Source organism: Pseudorca crassidens, chromosome 12 (assembly GCF_039906515.1).
Source record: "Pseudorca crassidens isolate mPseCra1 chromosome 12, mPseCra1.hap1, whole genome shotgun sequence".
Classification (NCBI taxonomy): domain Eukaryota; kingdom Metazoa; phylum Chordata; class Mammalia; order Artiodactyla; family Delphinidae; genus Pseudorca; species Pseudorca crassidens.
In genome coordinates this window covers 76,481,120-76,499,320 of record NC_090307.1, presented here as the reverse complement: position 1 = coordinate 76,499,320, position 18,201 = coordinate 76,481,120, and the positions used below count along the sequence as shown (strand labels likewise).

Sequence of the window (18,201 nt, the reverse complement as noted above, 5' to 3'; positions counted from 1 at the left end):
ATTTTATATCAAAGAGTTGTATTGGGTAGAGATCACAAAATCAGTATTGAAAAGCATTTAAAAAAATGCAACAAAATTTATTTGTTTAGATCTTCATACCTTGAGATGATCAAATTTAAAATTTTTTCATTTTTCACAACATTAAAAGTATCTCAGTCTTTGGTTGTTGATCGTAATGGTGGAAGCTGGTTACTGACTTTTTTGGGGAGTGACCTTAAAAAAAAAAAAAAAGGTAATCTAGCTTCCTTAGATACAATTACTTAAGGGTAGATGGTTGCCCTTGAAATGTGATCGTTTTTAAAGGAATTTGGAGTTATTTTATCTGCTGTCATGCAAAAAATAATCAAAAGGGTAATTTGTGTTTGATGAATCGAGACAAAAGGGTAGGGAAATACAATTTGTATGACTTAATGATAAAGGACATTTAATCAATCATTATTTGATACTGTTGTATTAAAAACTAAATTAAAATGTCCCTAGTTCTTATTTTTAATAATATAATTTGCAATATTGCTTTGCCCAATGATACCTAGTTGAATACAACCATAGCCTGATTAGAACTGTTTTAAATTTTATTTTAAAATTGTCATATGGTAGAATTGACCTTTTTTGGGGGAGTGGGTGTGCAGTTCCATGAATCTTAACACATGTATAGATTCACGTAACCACCAGCACAATCAGGATATAGAACAGTTTGTTTGCCTCCTCAAACTCCCTCGTACTATCCCTATATAGTCACACCCTGCCTGTACCCCAGCCTCTGGCAACCACTGATCTGTTCTCTATCACTATAGATTTTTTTTTTCCAGAAAGTCATATAAATAGAATAATGCAGATGGAACCTTTTGAAATTGATTTCTTTCACTCAATAAAATGCCATTGAGATTCACTGAGGTGGTAGATATCACTGGTTCATTTCTTTTTATTGCTACGTTGTTGGTTGAAATTTTATGGCATTTGGATATTATTTCTGATCTCACACACTAGGACTGAAGTTTGAATTGGTTACTTTTTAAAACAATGAATATTTTTTCAAATCAGTTAAATGAGATACATACGTGGTTAATTTTTTGAATTGGAATTTGTTTTCAAACTGAACATTTTTTCAGTTCAGTTTAGCGACTTGCATGTATAGCTAAGCTAGGCAGCTACAGGGTTTACATTTCTCTGGAAGTTCTTGTTGTTTTATTGGGCTAACAGTTTTAAGGGCAAAATTTGAGATTAAAAAAAATATTTTGCAGGTTTATGAGAGAAATAAAGTGACCTATGACCCTTTAAAATTTCAGTGCCAATGACTTGACAGAATTTTCTTTGCTTTTATTCCAAGCCTCTCCCCACCCTGACTTTCTGGTCTACTGAGAACCAGACACCTCTGGCGCCTGATAATCTGTTTTAATGTGCTTATTCCAAGAGTGGCCTCTTATTTGTTGGTTACAACAGTCTGTTCATTTTAACTTAGTCACATTTGTATGCGTAAATTATTTGCATCATGAATTTAGTTTGATTCTTTATCTTCATAGCTGTTTCCTTTCCTAGTTGATTGAGGATTTAATGGTTTTATCATTTCCCCAGCTGCTGAAAATCTCAAGGAGGTCTCCTGATACTTGTATGTTCTTGGTGAGAAAATAGGGGTGGATCCATTATCAGTATGAACTGGATAAATCTATACCATGTCACCAATCGAAAGAGTGGATTAGCAGTAGTAAGAATGGAGTGTTCTTCAAAATCAAAGAATAATAAATAATCATTAATTAGTTGGTATATTAGATCTTGAAGATGAAACTTGTTCTGTTTTCACTGACAACCTACCTGGTAATAGAAGTTAGAGACATAGATTTATAACCTGAGCATTGAATAAATATTTACACCTCAACTTTCTAAAATAAGCTACTCAAATTAACTTTTGACCTCCACACTTAATTATTTTCATGATTTGGGTTCTAATCTCACTTTTAATAGGAGCATTAGCAGAAGTGCCAAGGAGAAAAATCTCTATCAGCAACCTGGCTTTGGCCACAATTAAAAGATTTTTTGATGTGGACCATTTTTAGATACCATTGGATAGATTTGCTTCCATAGATGAGAGCAGTGGTGAAAGCAATACATACCAACTTTTCTATTGGTTCTTTCCTTAGATTTTAACATTTGAGACCAAGAATCCGACGGAATTAGCAGAACGTTTGCGCTCTGTTTGTGGGAATCAGAGCAATGCGTATGCCCGCCTGCTGGAATACCGCCTGAATGCCTTGCGAGGACTGTGGAATGCCCAGCGCCAGCTGGCCTTGGAAGAACAGCATGAAAGGGAAAGTTCAGGTGACGAAGAAACTTTGGCCCTGCTCAAACGCCAGGGCTTGTTGCAGCAACCCGAGCAAGCTCCCTTCACGTCAAGGATGGGGCTCCTGCTGGTCTTCCCCCTTATTCAATCCCAGAGTAGAACAGACCCCTCTCTCTGTAACATAACTGCTGAGGTGCTATTGAACTGCCTTCGCGACTGCCAGCCTTTGAGCTTGACCAAGGAGCCTGCTGACTGTCTGAATGGAATTGAAACTTTGCTGTGCTCTTGGCTAGAGGAGACTTCTGACACAGGCCGACACATCCCACATAAGCAAAAAGAAAATGCTGCTGCTGCCCTGGTGGCTTTGGCATGTGCCAGGTAAGGAAAATCAAAGGTGCCAACTGGTGACCTTGTGATGGCTGCTTCCTGGGTTGGGTGAGTGAATAAGAGGGCAAGCGTATTTGTTGGAAGTCTCAACATTCAGAAGTCCTTCTTCGTTTTCAGTATTGAATTTTGCAGCCTTGACAATGCATAAGATGCTTCCACCAAAACTTGGTACCAGGAGCTGGAGTTGAAACCCAAGTTCAAGTTTTTGCTTTCTGTTATACCATGATAACAGCTTAAACAGTTTAAAATGGAGAATCAGCACTTGCCATTGTCTACTCACCCTTAGATGGTTACTGTTTTACATCAGGTAGTTAGTAGAGGATGTTGTATCTGTATTTCTCCTGGAAGGACAGTCAAAAAATATGTAGAGCTTTTAATTTTTTTTTCCTGCATGTCTGTAAGGAGTATGTCAGTGAGTGAATGGGTTATTACTCACCTGAACTCAGTCACACAGACTTGGTCACAAATTATATTTCTGGACCTTGACGCTTGGCTCCATCAATTTAACTGAAAGATCTCTCTGTGTGTAGCAAGATTTAATAGTGTACTGTCCTTCATTTGTAAGTTGATGTTACTGATGTACTGTCAATAGGAAATGTGCTTGGAGTTACTTTTCCAGGAGAGGATTTCTTACATTCTCCTGCCCAGTAAACTGTATGATCACTCTCACATATTTGTGAGAAAAAGTTTCACTACCTTTGCTTTCTTCTAACCTAATTGTCTAGGGACCAATTAGGACCACGGTCTGATAGATTAGTGTCACTAATCTCTCTCCCTTCATAATTTTTTCTTTGATTGAGTTATTCCTTTTGTTAGCAAAGAGAATGTGGAAAAGTTCTTCTTGGAGGATTATGAAGTTCCTAGCTATAAGACTCCTTTCCCTATTTTTATGGTTTCAAAGTTGACCTTCAAATGGTTGAATCTGAAGCTATTTTTAAGGCACAATGGCAGCAGCATTTATTGTCAGTTTCTTTGCCCTCAGCAAACTGTCATAGCCTAGTTTTAGATCCTTGAAGACTGTGGTTGATTATGGAAATCCTGACATGAGCTTAATTCTGGAGACATTATTGGGTGGTACTGAAATAAGTTTCCCTGTAAAGGCTTTATATTGGACTGATTTATTTTTTTTGGATATGCAGAAGACAGTTTTGAGCCCTAAATAGATTTGTTATTAATGCAAAAGTCCTACTTTGGGAAATTTTGCTTTTAGATAGTCCTATCTTTAGACAGATTTAGGATGTTTGGAATAATTATCAACTCTTTTTTTTTGTGTGTGTGTGTGTGATATGGGGGCCTCTCACTGTTGTGGCCTCTCCTGTTGCGGAGCACAGGCTCCGGACGCACAGGCTCAGTGGCCATGGCTCATGGGCCCAGCCGCTCCGCAGCATGTGGGATCTTCCCGGACTGGGGCACGAACCCGTGTCCCCTGCATCGGCAGGCGGACTCTCAACCACTGCGCCACCAGGGAAGCCCAATTATCAACTCTTTAGTTTCAAACGTTTTTAATGAACATGGGATCATAAAACTCACTTTTTTATTATGTACCCTAATTTAGTCTGAACCAAGAGAGAGTTATTGAAATCGCTTCAGGTACTTGAGATTCCAAATTCCGTTCAGCAGAAACGTTGAAATAAGTGTTTTTTATTTTCTTCTTCTTGGGTGTGTATTTTTGTTTTTGTTTTAGATGGTGCCTACATTATTGCTAATATTAACACCTTGTTCTGGACTTTATTTACCTCAGTCACGTACTTTTCAGTGTTAGATCATCTCCTTTAATGAAGTTATTTAGGAGCATATTATTGAACTTTTGAGATTGATGCTCTCAAAGACAGAACAGCGTTTCCAAAAAAATATTTTGAAGATGTTCATTCATTTCAACCAACTAACATTTATTGAACATATCTGATGTGCCAGGAACCTTGCTAGGTCTTAGGGAAATAATGACTCATGGTGACTCATGGTCTCTAATCTTACAGTTGAGTGGATTTCATTCTGTCAGTCATTATTGCTCATTTACCACGTGCAAGAGACTCTACTAGGCAGTGCGGATACAGCAGTGAGCAAGGTAAATGGTTCCTAAAATTGCAAGGTTTACATGAGACTGAGAGAGTCAGACAACTAGCAACAAATGCATATATAAGATAATTTCTGAGAGGGATGTTCACTGTAAGAAGACAAATCAAGATATTTTAATCATAGAGAATGACTTAAGTGGAGGTGGGGGCCAGCATTAGCTAGAGATAACAGGGAAGGCCTTACTGAATAGGAGACATTTGAGCTGAGGCCTAGATGATGAGAGCCAGCCAGCCATGCAAAAAAGCCAGTGACAGGGAGTTCCAGGCAAGAGGAGCAGCAAGTGGCACAAATCTGATCCTCTTTCTGTGCTTGGGGTAGGACAGCAAAGTGAGCAGGGTGGCTGGAATGCAATGGTAGCAGGAGAGGGGCAGGAGATGAGAGTCCAGACCGTGTAGGGGCTTAGGAGCCATGGAAGGCGTTTCAATTTTACTATTTATTTATTTAGGCTGTGCCAGGTCTTAGTTGCAGAATGAAGGACCTTTTTAGTTGCAGCATGCAGACATAGTTGCAGCATGCATGTGGGATCTAGTTCCCTGACTAGGGATTGAAGCCGGGCCCCTTGCATTGGGAGCATGGAGTCTTACCCACTGGACCACCAGGGAAGTCCCTAAATTTTACTCTTAAAATCTGAATCTGGCAGCTAATAATATCTTATATTTGGTTTAATGTCTTAAATGTTCCATTGTGCCTTTGCCCCTTTCTTTTAACCTCGTTGTACCCCAGGGAGGTATCCTTATTGGACAGATGAAGAAGTAAAAACCCATAGGAATTTGGTAACAGGACTGAGATGGTGCCGCTGGTGAGTGGCAGAGCCGGGTTTCAGAGCCTGTGGGTCCTGACTCTCAACTTGTGCTTTTATACTGTGTCTCCTGCCTCCCTGCCTTATATGGTTCTTTGGTTTTGATTCTTTGAACACCAGAGATAGTGAAAGGGGCAATTAAGAGGAGGACTCGGGCTTCCCTGGTGGCGCAGTGGTTAAGAATTCGCCTGCCAATGCAGGAGACACGGGTTCGAGCCCTGGTCCGGGAATATCCCACGTGCTGCGGAACAACTAAGCCCGTGTGCCACAACTACTGAAGCCCGTGCGCCTAGAGCCCGTGCTCCCAACAAGAGAACCCACCACAATGAGAAGCCTGCACACCACAACCAAGAGTAGCCCCCACTTGCTGCAACCAGAGAAAAGCCCACGTGCAGCAACAAAGACCCAATGCAGCCAAAAATAAAAAATAAATAAAATTTAAAAAAAAAAAAAAAAGGAGGACTCTAGGCCTTCTTGGTCCTGTGTTAGGTATTCCATTTCTTTTTGGGGTTTAGGCACATGATACCTAGCAATTAAAGACTTGGCTAAGAGAATAAGGTAGCAATCTGAAGTCAGCCCATCTGATACTGGCGATCGTTTAGCTCAGGAAATGTTCTTGTGGTGATTTATACTTGGGATCTGGCCAGGTAAGTCTCGTGCATCTTAAAATCACCTTCTTTTAGATCCTGCTGACCAAAGTATAGACTTCCCAGAGCCTCAAGCTTTGGGAACCAAAAGGAAATTGGGTCTTAGTGAGCTCTGCAAGCATTACGGTCACAGACTGCACAGCAGGGGAAAGCAGAAGGGACACCTCTCAGCACAAAGTATTAATTTTTGAATGTTTTCCTCTTCAGTCATATTTAATGTGTGAGATGTTTATGTAAAATGGATGAACTTAACAAAGAGATTAAGAAATTAAGCCTAGAAATACTGCTACACTTTTAAATATAACCTTTTCCTATGAAATATCTCCTTCAGCTAGAGATCAACTTGATGATGAAACAGTATCAGGCATAATAGCCACACATTCTTTGTGCTTGAGCTTTATGTTTTGAACTTTTATGTTAGGGGAACATTATTTACCTTTGCAAATACAAGAAGAATATCATAACTGGCATGGTAAGAATCACGTCTATTTTGACATTTTGTACAACACATCTACTGATTGGCAGAAGCAGACTCAATTTGGAAGCTCCCCGTGTGGTTAATAAAATTGACATTAACAACCTTATTTGACGTTTCAGTTGTGATGATTTTCTGTTCCTTCCTTTTATTTTTAGGGGATCATTGAAAACTTTTGTTCATACAGTCCATCTATTACAGAAGCAGACAGATCTAGGGTCCCTGCCTGTAGCCGATGTGCTGTATAGGTAAGTTGTCACTTTGGATCCTCACCCTCCTTCTACACAAGGGAGCCTTGTGCATAAAAGCTCTTTTAATAAGTAAATTGCTAAACTTTTTTTTTAATCAATTAATGACTCATTTTTAAATAAGTATGTTATTTTCATCTTAAGTAAGAATTTTGTTTCTTTCCTTCTTGGAAGGTGTTCCTAGAGCATGTTATTTTTCATTTTTTAATTTTTGTGGTAAAAAAAATGCAATAGCTTGTCATGAATTCTTATTGTATGTTTCAAGATAATAAGATGTTAAGGTATAAAGAAAAAAGTGAAAGTCATAATCTCACTACTCAAAGATAACCACTCCTAATGTTGTGTGTGTTATATGTGTTTCCTAGTTCATACCCCTTTCTCTCCATCCCACCCCTTCTCTCTATCTCTCTCTCAGATATGTATACATGTAAAATATATGCATTTTACACACAGCTACAATTTTATTATAACATTTCCATAAGCACTACTTCGTAATTTTCTAATTTAAAAATATACGTATTGTTAATGTCTTTTCAGATGTATAGTATTTGTGTAGAACTATTTTAGTTTTCTGCTCTTTGAGATGTTAAGTAGACCTTTATCTTCTTGCTGAAATGGATAGTCTCGGTGTCTTTATGATTCTCTATCTCCCCTATTTAGGCTGTTGCTTTTGGAAGGGGGACCTGGATCCCCCTCCTGTTTGCTTGGTGGCAAACACATAGTATCATGGGGGTATGAAGACATGTTGCCTGCACCAGATAGCAACACTGGCTCCAGTTCTGAAAATAAAGGTAATGCAAGGGTTTTGGTCCTGTGATTGAAATTAAGATATGAAAAGAGTGGTTTTAGATAATTGTGGAAAACAATTTAGATATAACTCTGTATTCCTTTTAATTAAGAGCTCAAGGTTCCTATACAGGGTAATCATTGTCTGCTTTATCAGTAAAAGTATAAAAGCTGATACTCGGTGAGGTAAGAAAATGGATAGGTTTTACTATCTCAAGGGAAAAGGATCATCCGTACAGTCCTGCCAAGGAAGCATGAATTACTTAAATTCCTAGGTATTTGAATTTGGGCATGGGAGCCTTAAGTCCACGAATAGAGTATCAGGTCTTGTTGCCTGATGCTGTTTCTTTTAGTAACTTATTGTGTGTGTGTTGGTGAACCTCCTGTCCTACAAGCAAAAAAAAAAAAAAAAAAAAAAAAAGAGTGTTCAAAGGAGCATGAATTGTTAAGTATCCCCTTTAAATAAAGGAGACTAGATTAAAATGTTTTTACAGTTTTACAGGTATTATATATCTGTTTATTCTGTGATCTCAGTGAAAATGGCAGAAGGTCTCTGAAATGACCTGCAGTTAACTGACTTACCAGGTGAATTAGGCCTCTATTCACTTGGTAGATGTACTGACCGGTGCCGTGGCACACAAAACCCATGAGGCCAGTAGGCTCTTCTTAGAGTCTGTGCATTGCTGCTCCCACCTACGGAGTTGCAGTCTTGCCAAGAGTCTGCCTTGCTTCCAAACCTGTTTGTTATTGTAATTGGTACTTGTGATTATAAGTGATAAAATAGGAATTTAAAAAACCCTAGGGAATTATTTACATTTAGAAATGGAAGGCTTTTAGGGCTTCCCTGGTGGTGCAGTGGTTAAGAATCCGCCTGCCAATGCAGGGGACATGGGTTCGAGCCCTGGTCTGGGAAGATCCCACGTGCCGCGGAGCAACTAAGCCCGTGTGCCACCAACTACTGAGGCCCGTGCGCCTAGAGCCCGTGCTCCGCAACAAGAGAAGCCACCGCAATGAGAAGCCCCGCACCACAATGAAGAGTAGCCCCCGCTCACCGCAACTAGAGAAAGCCTGTGTGCAGCAACGAAGACCCAACACAGCCAAAAAAAATTTAAATAAATAAATAAATTTATTTTTTTAAAAAATGGAATGCTTTAGAATGATTCAACAAAGCCAATCTCTAAGAAATTGTATTCTCTAAGAAATTAGAGTGGGATTCAGAGTCTATTCTGCCCACCCCTTCTCACACTTTTGATGGGGACAGCTTTCCTAGGTAACTGTAAGGGAATGGGGTTCAGTGTAAGCAGTGGGCCATCCCCACACCTCTCATCCAGTGCCTGTGCCTTTTCACGGTCCACTGTTTCTTCCAGACAGTCATGTGAAAGTGGTGAGAGGAACAGAGGCAAGACTTCTGGATGTGAGTTACTATCTTCACTGACTCAACTAGAGTCAATAGGAGAAGCAAAAAGCCTCCAATGCCCAAGAAGTTCTTAAACATTATAGGTGGAAATTTATAAATTCATACAAAACCAAAACTCCTTTCTTTACTCTCTCCTTTTACTCCTTTTAGTATCTCCTTTGGAGTAATTTCTTACTGAGGATGCTGGTATTAAGCTGATCTGTATGCTTTTCACTCTCTTGTACCTTTGGTTTTGCTCCTGGCTAGAGAATGTTTTTCTTATAAAAATTTAAAAAGTAGTCTTATTTAATTTTTAATATGTGGAAACATTCAACATACCCAGATGTTGAAAGCATACTACAGTAAACCCTGTATACCCATCACTCAGCTTCAACAAGTGTCAACTCTGGCCAATCTTGTTTTACTCTGTTACCTTGACTCTCACTCCTTGTCAGATCCATACTCAAAAGGCCTTGGCCTTAATCTAAAGAGTGATGAATAAATGTATATTTATAAGTTTTAAGTTAAAATAAAATGTTTAAGGAATGAAATTAATATTTTGAAAATGATTACCTACTTTTAACTGTTTTTTGAAGAACTAATAGGAACAAGTCTTGGTTATCTTGGATTAGTAGGCTGAATTTCTAAGATAACCACATACTGAGTACTAATTTGAGTGCTGTTACACTGGATTTCTTATAATATGGCAAATAGTAGAGAAACTCCACTTAAACATAGTAAGTGGATTGATTTTGAAAATAAAAACAAAGTTTTATTTGTAAGCTCTCTTATTAAGGTAAATTCTCTAGAATATGTTAGTAAACCATTTACTATCATTCAGAGAGATACTATTTGTTTTAAGCTTGGGGAAGATACCCCTGAGGGTAAACATACTTGCTCTTTTTAAATAGAAGTGATATTATACTTTGGTGCTGTGTCACTCCAGAAATTTAAAATTAGGATCTCTAGATGGAAAATCCACAAGGAGTAGATTTTAGTTCAATGTATATCATCAGTCTATCAACATAAAATCATTTGCCATTCATGGGGCCCTGGCTTTGTACCAGAGAGCAGTGTGGGTGTTTACCTATGTTGTCTCATTTAACCATCACAGTAACTCTTGAGGTACATATTATCTTCATCTTACAGATGAAGAAACTGAAGTTCAAAGAGGCCCAAGGTCAACTAATAAGTGCCCCAAACTCTTAAATCTCACACTTTTTTTATTACACAATCCTTAGCGAAAGTATTGTATGCTTAGTCATTTCAGATTGGAGTTAGGAATGTATTTTTGCTTTTCAAAAAAAAAAAAGGAAAAAAAATCTTTGGCAGAGACTGAACCAGGTTCTTCTGCTAATAACTATCTGACCTCTTTCCCTGATCTTGGTCTCTAATCCTACATTCATTTTGGAGTTTTGTTTTAGGTGTTCAAGCCATCTTCCCTGGAAGTCACGTTGAAGCACTTATTTTATTATTTTTATTTCTGGCAGTACTGTGCAGCTTGCAGGGATCTTAGTTCCCCGACCAGGGATCGAACCTGGGGACCGGCAGTGAGAGCACTGAGTCCTAACCCACTGGACTGCCAGGGAATTCCCAAGAAGCACTTATTTAAGAAATGGGAGATTATCTTTCATTCAGCCTCCTAATGGCTTTTTCATTCGAAAAAGCACGTTTATAATTTCATTAGAAAAAGCATGTATATAATTTACTTGTGAAAAAACGATTTCAGATGCTGACTTGGGACGCTGTGTCACGGCAGATGGTCTTTACCTGTATACTACTAACTCAGTTGGAAGAGGAGTAAGCAAATTGGGGTCTGGATTACATGGTACTCTCAGGTCAGTTGCATGGAACTTGCTGAATGATTTGGCTGGAACGTTTTCCTCATTACCTAAATCTGTGATGAAGACACCCGGGAGTGCGTGCTAACTCCCCATAGACTGATGAGTGACTAAACAAGTCTGAATGACTGGTTTTCTCTTATTGTCACTTTCTTTCTCTGGTTCTGTTAATGCATTTCAGCTTTGTTTTGACTCTATAAAGAGTTTGGTAGCCCTAAAATCATTGTTTCTAGCTTCTAGCCAGAAATTCCTCTGTGATCAGAATTTTTATATTAATGACTTCTCCATGTTGATAAATGGGTATTTTTCGAGTTAAGTCTTTTTGTTCTTGGATTTGACATTGGATCAGTGGTGATTTTTTTTTTTTCATTTGGGATATAAGATCTATGAATTGCTGCCAAAAGAAACCACAGTTTGAGATCCTTATGTATATTCAATTAGACCGTTTCCCCAACTTTTTCTCCTCTCCAATTTGTTGTGGGAAATTAATATTTGCCATAGTTTGTCAGTCTCAAAGTTAATATAATATGTTTATTCTCCGTCAGATGTTTTGCATATTTAGTTATTGAAAAGAAATTAGGAGGGAAATGTTGTTTTGTCTGTTGTAACTCATTGCAGGGTTTCAGACATGACCTGGTGACTTAGCCTGTATACCGTTTTTCCCCACAGAGGTTTTGTGTACTGCCGGAATGAGGAGCTGGAACCAGGATGGATTGCTTTTGGCAGTGGCAGTCTTCTCCACCGGCCTGTATCTTTTGACAATAAACCTCACTCTCTTTTCCAGGTCATTGACCAGAATACCCTTCAGGTAAACAGAACACCAAGGCTTTGTGTTTTATATTTTGGCGACAGTAAGGGAAGTTTGTGACATCATCAGAAGGAATAATAACACAGCTGATATAGTTTCCTGCCGGAGTGACATCCTTTTAACTGTCATCGTTTGGGCATTCTGTTTTTTCTCTAATGTCTTAAGTTTTCCCACATGATCTGAGTGAATGTGCTCTCTAAGAGTTACTAAGGCCAACAAACTTTTTTTAGGATTAAAAAAATTTTAGAGAGTCAAAGATGGTATAAATCCCAGCTTTTTTTTTTTAACTAGATCTATTTTGGGAAGGCATTATCTCCCTATACAATTTGTTCTAAACAGCCTTTCTGTGGGAATGGGAGCTTTGAAATGAGTTTAGATAAAATCATTGTGCGCTTGGGATTGAGCTCATCCTTGGTGCTCTTAAAGCGCTCTGTTATGGCACTTGCTATATTATACTGAAATCGCCTGCTGTTGTGTCGAACTCCTCCCCAAGACCACACACACACCTTTAGGTCAGGACCCTGTCTTACTCATCTTTGTGTCCTTAGAATGTAGCACAACATTTGATTGATAATTGATAATAACAGTGTCTCTCTTTGCCAGGCTGTGGGTTTGGCAATTTACATACACTTCCTCTCCTTATCTGTGAGGTGTGACTACGGCAGTTTCATCTTACAGTTAAGGCACCTGAGGCTAGGCACGTTGTAAGCACTCAGTAAGTGTTTGTCCTTCAATGAAGGAGTGAGCTTAGAGAGGTTAAGTATCTTGCCACACAATAATGGCAGCATGAGAACTTGAACCCATCTGCTCTAGAGTTTGAGCTCTTTATGGTACAACTTTCTGCCTTTCAGCCAAAGTCAAACTGAACGGTTAGAGTTACTATCTGTGGAGTGAGTGCCCTGAGAGTAGTCACATCCAGGACTTAAGTGGGATGTTACATCTTTTCTTGTCTGTCACTCAACTGTGCCTTTCCTGGAGAACAGTCTTGCTCACCTTTGCATCTGCAGAGCACATAGGAGGTGCTCAAAAATTGTTTGTTTTTTTTTAATTTTATTTATTTTATTTTTGGCTGTGTTGGGTTTTTGTTGCTGCACGCGGGCTTTCTCTAGCTGTGGCGAAGGGGAGCTACTATTCCTTGCGGAGCACGGGCTTCTTATTGCAGTGGCTTCTCTTGTTGCGGAGCACGAGCTCTAGATGCGCAGGCTTCAGTAGTTGCAGCACGCGGGCTTGGTAGTTGTGGCTCACGGGCTCTAGAGCACAGGCTCAGTAGTTGTGGCGCGTGGGCTTAGTTGCTCCGCGGTATGTGGGATCTTCCTGGACCAGGGCTCGAACCTGTGTCCCCTGCACTGGCAGGCGGATTCTTAACCACTGCACCACAGTGGAAGCCCTCAAAAATTGTTAGATGAATAAAATAACAAATAGATGCCAAATTAACTTCATTTCTTATCAGTAATGCAGATAGATGAGAACATTGCCTGTTCTCATTTGAACAGGCAATTTGAAATAGCCGGGGGACTTAAACAGATGTTAAATCTTGGAACGTGGTTTACATTTGAAGTAATGTCAGTATCCTCTGTGCTTTTGCAAAAACTTTGATGCCCAAGAAAGCAGTGTTCTCACTAACTAGATTGGTGCGTTGGAACAATTTGTGGGTAGCTTAAGCCATTCAGTAGCTGTCAACTTTCTAGATGTCTTGGCATTACAGATTGCAAAGTGTGGTTATAGCAACTAAATGACTTTTTTAACTTTTGAGGTAGCAAAAACAAGTCTGGAAAAAAGTTCATATGAAATGAGTTCAGGGGTCTAAAGTAACCTTAGGAAAACTAGTGACCCACCCGAAGAGATGGAGTAACTGAAGGTCATTCTTACTGTCTCCTAAATACACCTGACCTTCTCTAATTATTTTTATTTGGGGATTTTCAGTCCTGTTTCTATTCTTGGATTTTTTTTTTTTAAACCTAGTCAGCAGTTCTCTTGATTCTCATTTTCTCTTATTTTAAGTGCTTTTCTCTGGCAGTAAAAATTAGTATGTAATTGCACATTTAATATGAAATATGCAGAACTTATTCATTACACTGAAACTGAAAGATGTTTAGTATTAGAAACACATGCTTCATGTCTAATACAGAGAATGGGTGTTTGTCTTTTTCCTTCTGCTGGTCGTGGTGAATTTCAGTAAGCCCTCACGTGCAAAGTGAGGATCTGTGTGTACCTTCATCTCTTTACTCCTTCTCCCTCTTCTCTGCTTTCCCTTTTGTTTTTTTCTCACCTTTGCTTTTTTCCTTCCTTCCATAATTATTAATTTCTGAGTTAGACTCTGAATTAGGTGCTGGGAATATAAAGATGAATAAGATATAGTTCCTGTCCTTTAAATATACTTAAGCCTTAAATTTATATACTAAGGGAATTTCAGAAAGTACTGTTTCTCTAAAACTTTGTTTTTTTCTTTTTTTTAACATCTTTATTGGAGTATAATTGCTTTACAATGTTGTGTTAGTTTTTGCTGTATAACAAAGTGAATCAGCTGTATGTATACATATATCCCCATATCCCCTAAAAAACTTTGTTTTTAATAAGTGTTTGATAAAACACACATGCATAGCAGATTCAAAGTGTTTAGTAATACTTTTTCCTATTAAAATGTAATGGGAATTAATCTCAGGAATCTTCTAATCTATTGCATGGCCCATTGTATGAACTCTTATATTTCTGTCATATAATTTTCATATATTATTCTTAGAGGTAAATGTCAGTTTTATTTTGACCAGGAGGCCTATTGAATTCTCTTCTTGGACTTAATGGCATTAATGATGAACTGATAGAATCAGAATTTACATGTCACACTAATGAAGTTTTCCTCCCTTTCATGTTCAGGTGTGCCAGATGGTGCCAATGCCAGCCAATCACCTCCCTGTGGGCAGCACTATGAGCACCGTGCACCTTTCTTCAGATGGTACTTACTTCTATTGGATCTGGTCTCCTGCCAGTCTGAATGAGAAAACACCTAAGGGACATTCTGTCTTCATGGACATTTTTGAACTTGTGGTAAGTTTCAGTTTCTCATTTTATGTCTTTGCAGAGACATTTTTTACTTGCTTTCTTTTTATAATTGGTTTACAAAGGACCTAAGAAACTTGGAGTACTTGTACAGTGTGTTCACTCTTGCCTCAAAATTGACTTCTCTCTTGGATGTCTTTGAAGATTTCTTTGTTTGGAGTTGTATGACACAAATAAAGGCAAGGTTTTTGAAGGTTAATCTAGCAACAGAGTGGAGATAAGGATAGTTAATGTATAGACAGTGGGCTTTTAAGTAGAAATGCTCATAAGCTTCTTGGAAATTTGGAACTAAATTGCACTAGCAAGATTGGGTCTACAGATGGATATTGGGAGTCCCCAAGAGAGATGACAGTTGATATTGTGAGAAGGCAGTCATTCATTCATTCATTAGATATTGGCTAAGTATCTACTGAGAACCAGGCATGGTGGTATCTAGGTGGTGGGAATACAGTGATGGGCAAGGGGGACAGGACCCTTGCTCAAATGGAGCTTGAATTTTGGCGGGTGGGTTGAGTTGTGGTGGTGGTGGAGAGACAAAACATTAACCATAAACAAGTGAACAGATACGTGGACAACATAATTTGAGGTAGTGAAGGAAAAGTAGTAGCTAACCAGATGAAGAAGTTGGGGAATAGGGAGGAAAGAACATGGTAGGAAAGGGAGACCACAAATGGAAAAGCTCTGTGGAGGGAGCGAGCATGTGTTTTATTGGAAAGGACAGCGGGCCAGAGTGGTTGAGTGCAGAGAGAAGAGCTTGGGGCAAAGAGAGACTGGAAACCATGATGGTCCAGATCTGCACTGTCCAATATAATAGCTAGTAGCCACATGTGGCTATTTACATTAATCAGAATTAAATACAATTAAAACTTCAGTTGCTCAGTTGCATTAGCCACGTTTCAAGTCCTCAGTAGCCACATGTGGCAGGCTAGTGGCTACCATGTTGAACATCAAAGATAGAGAACATTTCCATCATTGAAGAAAGGTCTATTGGACAGCACTGGTCTAGATAATATTTGTAGAGACTTGTAAAGAAAAAATTGCCCCAAGCCAGGTCTGTGACAAAACCTTTTTATATAATGTAATTTACAACCTCCTTCTGGGAAGAAATTAGCATTCCTGAAGGAAAAAAAAAACACTGAAGCAATTTCTGATAAACTTTAATGGGGTTAAAACTTGTTCTGGGAAAGAAGTCATCCATCCTGCCAGTTAACTGTCAGTCTAGTAACCTTTAACTGTACATTCTTTTTTTTTTTCTATCTAGTTTCTCAGTATTCTCAAATCATTATCTTTTCTTATAAAATGTCTTAGCCAGAGTGAGTCTTTGAATTGATCTGCTAGAGATTGTACTACTAGAAGATGCGTTCATAATTAAATTGTTAGAAATGCCTTTTTTAAAAAGTTGTTTTTAAACAGACCTAACGAGCTAGTTAAAAGATTTAGGTCTTTGTCCTAAGAATAATGGGAAAACATCAAAGAATTCCCCTTTCCCTTATATGCTTTTGTTAAATTAAAAAATATCTATATCAAAGAAAAACATGTACATGGATTAAAACTTGAGGTAGCACATCTAGGCTCATAATGAAAAGTGAGAGTCTCTTGCCCCATCCCTAGCATGTTCCTTATAGACAGTTACTTTAATGGTGTCAGCTTTTCCTTCTTCTGGTGGCTGCTTTCATATTTCTAAGTAAAAGGCTTATATTGCTGTTTCTTGGTTTACTAACCCTATATATATTGTGTGTGTGTGTGTGTGTGTGTGTGTGTTTTGTTTTTTTTGTTTTTTGCTGTGATAGATGAGCATTTGGCTCAGTTCATCCCCTTTCTTTCCTCCTTCTTCCTAATGTATTTATTTCATTCATTTTAATTCCTCTTTGGAGGAGAATATCTTTGTAACTTATAGTTAACCTTTTATTACTTGTTCCTCAGCTCTAGGTAGTAGTAGTGTCCCTTCCTGCACGAACCCGTGTCCCCTGCATCGGCAGGCGGACTCTCAACCACTGCACCACCAGGGAAGCTGTATTCTTCTTTTTAAAGTATGATGATGGCATTGTGATTATATAAGAAAATGTCCATATTTTTAGAGATGTGTAGTGAAGTATTCAGAAGTGGAATTACATGATGTCTAGGACATGCTTTATTTATTTTTAAAAATTTTTACTGGAGTATAGTAGATTTACAGTGTTGTGTTAGTTTCAGGTGTACAGCAAAGTGAATCAGTTATACATATAAATATATCCACTCTTTTTTAGATTCTTTTCCCATGTAGGCCATTACAGAGTATTGAGTAGAGTTCCCTGTGCTCTACAGTAGGTCCTTATTAGTTACCTATTTTATATATAGTAGTGTGTATATGTCAGTCCCAAGTCTGGGATATGCTTTAAAATGCTTGAGCAAAAATAGATGGGTGGGTTAAACAGATTTGGCCGTATCTGGTTAAATTTGGCTGTATCTGGTTGAATCTGGATGATGGATATATGGAGGTTCACTATACTATTCACTATTTTTGCATTTTTGAAATTTTTCATCATAAGATAAAAAATTCTTAAGCATCACCGGCCACTAGTTTAGCAGCTTCTAAAATGCTGACTTGGGGGACTTGGTGGTCCAGTGGTTAAGACTTAGCCTTTCAGTGCAGGGGGTGCGGGTTCAATCCCTGGTCAGGGAGCTAAGATCCCACATGCCCTGTGGCCACAAAACCAAAAACATAAAACAGAAGCAATGTTGTAACAAATTCCGTAAAGACTTTAAAAAAATGGCCCACATCAAAAGTATATTTAAAAAATAAAATAAAATGCTGACTTGGGAAGGTAAACATAGATATCTATCTGGCTTTCTGCCTATGGTACTTTCACAGAAGGGAACACTGTGTAGCCATTAAAAAGCATGGGGCAGATCTGCATCTATTGAAGTAGATTAATTTCCAAGTTGTATTGTTTAGTACAAAAAGCTAGGTTCAGAGCACTGTGTATAATCACTACCTGCTGTATGATAAAAGTTGTGGCTGGCGGGGAGGCGTGGATTCTCTCTGGAATTGTCCTTCTCCTATGATAACAGCTCTCCTCTCTCAGTGGATCACTCACCACAGCGTACAAATACATGAGAGGATATCAAGCCTTGAAAAATCAAAACCAACTCCCTTGACCCACACCCGCCTCCACTCCCCTATTCTTTGGCTCCCATTTACAGCAATATGCTTAAGAGTTTATTTTTACTGTTCTGTGTTCTTTCCTCCCATTCTCTCTTGAACCTGCTCCAATCAGTTTTGTATCCTCATCACACCACCAAAACAGCTCTTCCCGAGTTCATCAGGGACTTCCACAGTAGTCAATTCAAGGGCAACTCAGTTTTCTTTTTACTCGACCTTTTAGCAGTATTTAACGTGGCTTCACCCCCTCTGCCATTCTTGAAA

At 38.7% G+C, this 18,201-nt stretch overlaps 1 protein-coding gene across 5 annotated transcripts in view; it reads left to right on the top strand.

Moving 5' to 3' along the window:
- The window catches only part of HECTD4 (HECT domain E3 ubiquitin protein ligase 4), a 193,891-nt gene that overhangs the window by 46,642 nt on the left and 129,048 nt on the right, over positions 1–18,201 (top strand). For all 5 annotated transcript variants that reach the window (XM_067700637.1, XM_067700635.1, XM_067700636.1 and 2 more), the window contains exons 2-7: positions 2,136–2,653; positions 6,818–6,907; positions 7,568–7,698; positions 10,819–10,927; positions 11,600–11,738; positions 14,613–14,783. In XM_067700637.1, the coding sequence (XP_067556738.1) occupies positions 2,136–2,653; positions 6,818–6,907; positions 7,568–7,698; positions 10,819–10,927; positions 11,600–11,738; positions 14,613–14,783 (1,158 nt within the window). The remainder of the gene's footprint in view (positions 1–2,135; positions 2,654–6,817; positions 6,908–7,567; positions 7,699–10,818; positions 10,928–11,599; positions 11,739–14,612; positions 14,784–18,201) is intronic.